Source organism: Passer domesticus, chromosome 8 (assembly GCF_036417665.1).
Source record: "Passer domesticus isolate bPasDom1 chromosome 8, bPasDom1.hap1, whole genome shotgun sequence".
NCBI lineage: Eukaryota > Metazoa > Chordata > Aves > Passeriformes > Passeridae > Passer > Passer domesticus.
The window spans coordinates 25,226,396-25,234,523 of NC_087481.1; the positions used below are offsets into that span (position 1 = coordinate 25,226,396).

At 55.2% G+C, this 8,128-nt stretch overlaps 1 protein-coding gene and 1 long non-coding RNA gene across 3 annotated transcripts in view; one reads left to right on the forward strand and one right to left on the reverse strand.

Annotated features, from left to right (window-relative positions):
• The window catches only part of UNC5B (unc-5 netrin receptor B), a 55,640-nt gene extending 48,801 nt beyond the window's left edge, over nucleotides 1–6,839 (reverse strand). For both annotated transcript variants that reach the window (XM_064429795.1, XM_064429794.1), the window contains exon 1: nucleotides 6,650–6,839. In XM_064429795.1, the coding sequence (XP_064285865.1) occupies nucleotides 6,650–6,740 (91 nt within the window). In that variant the 5' untranslated portion in view covers nucleotides 6,741–6,839. The remainder of the gene's footprint in view (nucleotides 1–6,649) is intronic.
• Nucleotides 4,749–6,146, forward strand: LOC135305835 (uncharacterized). Its single transcript, XR_010366813.1, has 2 exons — nucleotides 4,749–4,987; nucleotides 5,558–6,146. It is a non-coding gene; the product is annotated as an uncharacterized LOC135305835 (long non-coding RNA).
• Nucleotides 6,840–8,128: the final 1,289 nt, after the last annotated feature.

Below are 8,128 nucleotides of genomic sequence, written 5' to 3' on the forward strand. Positions count from 1 at the left end.
GCTCTCACACTGGGTGCAGGCTTGTGAAAGAGGGGAGCAAAGGTTATTCACGGGGTCTTGAAGGAAACCACAGCAGCAGGACCCCCCGGAAGCAGGAGAGATTCTGGGATGTGACTTTTGTGTCTGGCTCCACCACAACTGGGCTGACAGCCTGTGCTCACAGCCCTGGGTATTCCAGCTGGGAAGGGATCACTCATGGTACAAACCAGCCCTCTTCCTCCTCCTGTTTTTCCCAAAAGATGTGGGAAAAAACTGGGGAGAGAAGCGAGGGCAGCTGTACTGTACATGTGTGTGTGCACAGGTATTACACAAAATGCTCCCCAAATCCCCAAAACCCTTCCTCTTCTGAAGGGACTTGCTTCCCTGGAGAAAGGGACAGCCCAGACCTTGAATTCCAGGACAGAAAAGCTCTGCTCACTTTTCCTCTTGTATAACCAGGTATGTTATTACTCTTAAGTAATAATATAAGTAATGAGTGTCTCAACTCGCACCCTTCACCTCCCAGGGTATAAAAAACAACAAACAACACAACACACCATCACTGCCTTAAGATCACACAGCAAGCAAGGCCAAAGGGGAAAAATAGCTCTAAACCATTTGATTTTTAAATGCTGGGGGACTCTGTCAGCTACGTCCACCCAGACCAAGCTGTGCACGGCAGACAGTGGGATGCAGCTCTTGATTTATATTTCACTTGGATAAACACAAGTGCCATGGTCACAGGCCCTATTTTGGGCCTCCAGTGCCACTGCCATGTCTGCAATCCCCGTGCTCGTACCCCACGTGGCTTCACAACCATTCCCAAGGCTTGGGATTTGGTAATTCCTCCTCGTTGCAGCAAGGAATTAGCTGAAAAGGGGATGTTTCACCAAACAAGTGAGAGCTTGGCCATCAATCCCCAGCAGACAGGGGCTGAAACACAAGGAGAGAACACACCAATGCCTCCATGGATGCTCCAGCCAGGCAGACAAGGGAAGGGGCCTGCAAAGCCCATGGGAAGGTGAGAAGCAGAGCTCACACACCAGACAAACACTTTTTTTTTGCCTCTCAGGCTGTAGGATGTGGGAAACAGGGTCACTTCTTACATAGGACACCCTGCCTGTGCTGAGCATGGTGGTGACACAGGGCTTGCTTTGCTTCCTTGCTTCTTCCCTTTCTCCATGGAGAAAGACTGGGCTGCCTGTAGAAACACAAACTTGTCACTGCTATCCCTTGACCAGGATACTTCCCCCAGCCATCAGGAGTTTTTAAAGCTTCCAGCTCCAACCCCCCCAGTTACACCAGTCAGGGAGGAGGCCCAGGCATTCCACTGCAAACCTGACCCAGCTACACCACACCTGTGTGGGTCTGGGGGAGCCCTCTGGAACTGGGAACAGCCTCCCTAAAAGTGGGAGAAGCCACCCAAGGCAGGAGGGAGCAGAGGAGACCCAGGCTGCAGCAGGGAGGGACTCGCAGGAGATTAAAGGCAGAGTGCAGGACACGCTGGAGCAAGCCCCGTGCTAAATAATTCCTGCTTCCCTTCCCTTTCCTCGTTTTCCAGCGTGGCTTCACCCAGCTTTTCCCAGCCTGGCTGGTGTTTGATCTCTGCCTTTCCCTCAGCAGAGGTGCTGAGCCCAATAAAAATTTAAGAAAAAAAAACCCAAAAAATGGGGGTTGAGCCCCTTTAAAAAAAAAAAAAAAAGGCAAATAGGAGAGGGATGGAAAAAAAAAAATCCCCTAAAAATCCAAGCTCAGCAAACACGTGGCTGCTACCAGCCCAGCCCAGCGGTTTGGGATGGGGAACAGGCTCCGGAGGAGGAGGAGGAGGAGGAGAAGGCAGCAGCTCTTCCCCTCGCAGAGGAGCAGGTCTGGGGCTGCCAGCCCAGCGCATTCCTGTGCCATGAGTCAGGCCTCCGAAAAACCAGGAGGCTTCAAAAATAATTCTCGATGCAGCCTTTGGGATGCTTTGCTCTGCGGGCTGCCCCGTCCGAGGGCTTTGCTCCCCAAGGGGGGCAGAAATGCTTTAATGCTTTATCCCAGCTGGCACCCTGAGGAACAGCATCGCCCTCTGTGCAGGGAGCCCAGGAGGGCACAGCGAGCCCACACTCCAGAAGTGAGATTTTTACTGAGAGTAAAAATGCCAGCGGCAGGCAGGCAGGGCTGCAGGGAAGAGAGGGAGGATTCATGGAGTGTTCGGGAGGTGCAGCAGCCAGCCAGGGGCCTCCAGGCTGCCACCGAGAGAGTCCAGGGAGGGAGGGTGGGTGTGAAACCAGACATCAGAGCAGCTTTCCAGGCTTTTCTCTGGGCTTTCTCTGCCTCTTCCAAGCCAGAGCTGCTCAATTCCCAGCCCCGATGCAGCCCCACTGCAGGTCACACAGGATTTGCTCCGGCCTAACATGAGGGCAGACATCACTCAGAAGCTGCTGGCTCACCACAAAGGCTCTGCTTTTTGGAGAAACAACACACACAACATTTCCTTAAGGTCCTGAGCTCTGGCAGAGTCAGGGCAGGATCACCAGGCTTCCTCAGCCCAAGGTGAATTCCCAGCCCCACTGCAGGTCATACAGGATTTGCTCCGGCCTAACATGAGGGGAGACATCACTCGGAAGCTGCTGGGTCACCACAAAGGCTCTGCTTTTTGGAGACACAGCACACACAACATTTCCTTAAGGTCCTGAGCTCTGGCAGAGTCAGGGCAGGATCACCAGGCTTCCTCAGCCCAAGGTGAATTCCCAGCCCCACTGCAGCTCATACTGGATTTTCTCCGGTCTAGTGTGAGAGGAGACATCAGTCGGAAGCTGCTGGCTCACCACAAAGGCTCTGCTTTTTGGAGATACAACACACACAACACTTCCTTAAGGTCCTGAGCTCTGGCAGAGCCAGGGCAGGATCACCCAGGCTCCCTCAGCCCAAGGTGAGCAGAAGGGAGTCACAGACTGGTTTGGCATGGAAGGACCTTAAAGTTCATCTCATTCCAGCCCCACTGCCACAGGCAGGGACACCTTGCACTGGACCAGGACCCAATCCCACCTGGTCCCGACCAGTTCCAGGAGGGATAAGAAGACTCCGTTGTCAGCAGACCCAGATCCCCTGCACAGAGCCCAGCATCCCAAGGGCCAGGGCTGTGTCAGCTCGGTGCCACCGTGCTCTGACTCACAGGCAGGGGTGGCTTGCACAATACAACTGATTACAGCAAATTACAGCTTTGCAGACTATGGAAAACCAAAATTGGAGCCAGTGGGCCTCCAACTGCCACAGAGGGGCTGATGGCAGCCACTGAGCGGCTCAGGCTTCCCTTGCACCCCTGTTAATCCCCCCTTCCCATGGGTGGGATGGCAGGAAGGGGGCAGAGGGAATGGGCTGATGATGTATCTCCCCCCCAGCCCCCCAGGAAATGTTTTCACTCACATTAGCATTGCTAAAGCCAGGCAGATATAAATGAATACAAAACAGCAGGAACCTGTGGCTTTATGGCACCAACATCTGCTATAATGAACTCCTCAGACTCCACACAGCCCCCTCTGTCCTCACCTCACAGCATTCCTGGCCTGGCACTGGCCTGGCAGCCTGGCTTTGCCCAGCAAAGCCCAGCTCAGGACTCTACCAAAACCCCACAGGGCTGCCAGGATTATCCCCATGGGAGGGAGAAAGCCATAGGGATGCCACTGCTGCAAATGGAAGGGAAACAGAGCTCCCTGCAACATCTTGGCTCTCTTAACTGACCCAAAATACAGATCTGGTTTTTACATATGTTTATGTATATAATTCCTGTTGGACTAGGACAGGGATGGAAAGGGAACCAGCATCTACAGCACCCCAGGGACCCAGGGGACCCTACAGAGATGAAGGACACAGCTGAACCCTCCAAGCTCCTTACAGGGTCAGCTTTTGCTTTCTAAGCAGAGTAAATGCAAGCTGGATTTCCTCCCTGCCCCCCACAACTACAATTTCCAAGTGATTCTGCCCGCTCTAAAGTAGTCTTTTTTCCATTTCTCTCCTTTTTTTGTTGTTGTTTCAGTATTTCCCTCTGCTGCTACCACAGAGAGCACCAGCTTCTGAGGGAGAAGAGAGAGGGCTCCACAACAAAGCAGGTGAAGGAGATAAAAAAACCCCGAGCAGATCCTTCCCCACACCCCTGTCCTCAAGCCTCCACTTCCAAAGGGCAGGATTTGATAGGCAACAGGTCCTGGAGCATTTCTTCCCCAGCCATCTGCTCACGCTGGCAGCAGGCAGGCAGCCTCCTGCCACCCGTGTCCTCATGCTGCTTGGGGACAGCAGTGCTGCTGTCCCCGCTCCAGCCCCTGTCCCTGGGTGTTTTCCTGCTGCTGGCAGGGCAGAAGGATGGAAGGATGCTCCTTCAGCAGGATGACAGCTGTCCAAAAACACCTTTGTCAGCCGAGTCCCCGCTCCCAGAGTCACCCTCTGGATTTCAGCCGCCCTCCTACAGCCTCTGTGCAGCCCCACAGGGAAAGACCCTCCAGCAAGCTCCAAATCCTCACCCCAAATTGTTTTCCTAGCCAGAGGAGCAGGGTGAAGCCTGGAGAGCAGGCTGGCAGGTAAAGCCCCAGGCTCAGGGACACGCTGGGAGCTGGCTTCCCCCAGCAGTGCTCCTGGGGATGGATGAGCAGACCAGATGCTTTCTGGGTTTCAAACCCCCATCCAAAACCACACTTCTACCCCCATACTGCAAAACCCGGCACAAACAACATGTGCCTTCTTTGTTATTGAAAGAGAAAATTGTTTTCTGGGTGAAAACAATTCTGGGTGAAAACAATTCTGCCTCTCCCTAAAAACCAGGCAAGGATGGGGAAGGGAATGGATGATCACCCGGGCTGAGCACCCATCTCAGCTCCCTCCTCTGCACCATCACATGCCACCACTACACAGCTCTCCTGGAGAAACACTAATTATAGCTCTCCAGCTAAAAACTTTATTATACACACACGTACATATGCCAGATTAGCAGCACAGTGCCTTGAGAGAGCTCCCCAGACTCAAACTGAGCCAGGTGGGTCAGGTTTAACTTGTTTTTTTCCTTCTTCATTCCCTCCCTCCCTTCCTCCTGCCCAGTTTTATTTCAACCCCTGCATGAACTTGGCGCACACAAAAACAAGAGGACAGAGCCAGGCTCGAACACGGTGATATCCCCAACTCCCCTGAGCATCCAGGAAAGCTTGGCTAAACCCTAACCCACAGCAGCCTGGCTAATCCAGCCTGGCTAATCCAGCCTGGCTGATCCAGCCTTCCCAAACCCCCGGTGCTGTGCAGAGCCTCCCAGCCCCTCGCTGCCCATCCCCAGGGCACCACTGCCAGCCAAGCAGGAGCACACCAGTTGCCAGCTCTCAAACCTCTCCCTTCCCACCGAGGGAGAGTTCCTTCTGCCTGGAGGACGCTGCTGCAGCAAGGTCCAGGCCCCTGGATAAGTCAATAGTGCCATTCCTGTTCCCCATTTGCCGAAATACACTGGATCTTTGTGCGGCGGGGGCGGAAAAAATATTAATCTAATCAGGCTCCCTCCCTAAAATTCCTCGTCACCTTAATTACGCTTCAGAAAAGAAGGCTTGGTTCATTTTCCTAGAAAATCAGCTCGTCAGGAGACGCTTTCAACTCCTTAACAAGAGCGATCTGTGCTTCGCGACGCGTCCTCAAACCCTCGCCGGGAGCTGCGGGGAGCGACAGATCCCGAATTCCCGCCGGGATAACGACCTTGCCCAACACGGCTACGGTCTCTGCCAGCCTCCAAAAAAAATCCAACTTTACAGGGCTGCCCTTCTGAGCTCTACACTCGAGCACATCTTTTTACAGGCGGAGAACAAACGCGGGCGGCTGTGCTCTGCCACCGCCGGAGGATGACAAAAGACGAAGTGCCGAGGATGTCCAGGAGTTGTGGAGTGCGTGTGGGGGGGGAATACACGGAGGAAAGGCTGAGTTTGATCACAGGAGTCCTAACGAGAGAGGGCAGCAGGAGAGACGTGCCTCTGTTTCTTGTCCGCGGCAGGGATTGCTAACGGAAGGGCTGGATTTAAGTGCATCTCAATCACAAGATTGGGCTGCGCACAGGAAACTTTGAACAGCCATAGGAAAAGACCACTCGGCTGCCCGGCCATCAATCGCTCAGCTTATAAAAATGCAGATTTAATAACCGATTAAAAGAATATTAAAAAATCCAGGCTGAATAGTTACTTATTTTACCTGCCGGGGAATCACAGCCGGCGCTACTACAAACAGGGCTGGGTTTGTTTTGCTTTTGCCAAGAAAAATAAATATATATAGAGAGAGAGGGAGAGAGAGAAATATAAGGAAGCGGCACGGCGAGGCGGGCAGGGAGCGGCGCTGGCAGCTCGCATCCCCCGGAGCATCCCCCCCGGAGCGGGGAGCGCTGCCAGCCCCTATCCCCGCGGAGCATCGGCGCGGGGAGCGCTGCCAGCCCGCACCCACCCAGAACATCATCCCCCCGGACCGGAGCATCATCCTCCCCGGGAGCATCCCCCCGCAACGGCGCCGAGGGCGCCCGGCTCCCGCCCCCCGCCAACCCCTCCACCTTTATATTAAAGAAAAAAGAAATAAAAACACCAACTCGGCGTCCCAAGGCCGGGCACCTCAACCGCGGCGAACTTTTTTTGGGGGATGCTGCCCACCTCAGAGCCCCCCAAACTTGTGCCCCCCTTACCTGCGGCGGCCAGCGCCCGGCGGAGCAGCAGCGCGGGGAGGAAGAAGGAGAGGAGGAGGAGGGAGAGGCGGCGGGGGCCGGGCGGCGGCATGGCGGCGGCGGCAGCGGGATCGGCAGCGGCACCGGGAGCGGAGCGCTGCCCGCCCGCCTCGCCACACTGCCGGGCTGCCCGGCGCCGGGCGGGGCGGGCCGGGGCGGGCTCTGCCAGCAGCCCCGCCCGGGCTCGGCCCCGCCCCGCCCGGCACAGCCCGGGATGCGCGGGGCCAGCGCAGGCATCCCGGGGGATGGAGGGATGCATGGATGGATGGATGCGCGGGGAGCCGCTGTGCAGCGGGGCCGGCGGGCAGCAGGGGGAGCCAGCGGAGCTGGGCCCCCCGAGCCCCCCGCGGAAATTCTGAAAGCAGCGTCCTGCCGCGCTCTTGGCACACTGGGGTGGAAGGGACTGCGAGATCATCTCCTTCCTCCGAGCTCCGTGCAAACCGGCCTTGGGTACTCCCAGGGATGGGGCAGGCACAGCTGCTCTGCACTACCTGTGCCAGGGCCTCACCTCCCTCACATAGAACAACTCCTTTGTAATATCCCCACCTGACCCTGCCCTGTTTCGGTGTGAAGCCATCCCCCTTTGTCATGCTCTTTTAAAAAGTCTCTCTCCATCTTTCTCATACCCCTCCTCTCACCTCCCCCCCAAAAAATGGGCATTAAAATCCAGGCTCCAGGATGTACCTGCAGGAGAATAAAAATAACAGATGCAGAGGCACACGAGTAATAAAAGATGAAATTCACACACTGAGGGAGGTATCCTGCAACTGCTTCTTGATATGTGGTCTTTTGGGTTTAAGGGGGGCTAATAAAAAGGATGGAGAGTGACTTTTTATTGGGGCAGATAGTACAAGGACAGGGGAATGGTGTTCAGCTGAAAGAGGGGAGATTTAGAGGAGACGTGAGAAGGAATTTTTTCCCTGTGAAGGTGGGCAGGCCCTGGCACAGGGTGTCCAGAGAAGCTGTGGCTGCCCCTGGATCCCTGGCAGTGTCCAAAGCCAGGCTGAACAGGGCTTGGAGCCATCTGGGACAGTGGAAGTTGTCCCTGCCCATGGCAGAAGGTTGCAACTAAACGATCTTTAAGGTCCTTTCCAACCCAAACCGTTCCATGATATGCTCATATCTCTGTCTTTTAAAGAATTGTAAACAACCTCACAGCTCTGAGAGCTTTGGTGGGACTGCATTTTTCCAGCCACTGAGTCCCTCCTCAGAATGGGTTTAAACCCCACACTGGCTCAGTGGAGGAAGAGGGGGAGGCCAAAAGGACTCAGCAATGCTTTTCTGGGGGAAGAGAGACCCCCAAACTCAGCAAAGCCCCATGCTGCAGCAGTGTCTGTGCCATCAGCGTGCCAACAAATCTGGGGTTTTTTCCCGCTGAGGAAGGAGGGGCTGCCACGGCTGCCTAGAAATGGTTAAAACATCATGGGAACTGCTAACTAG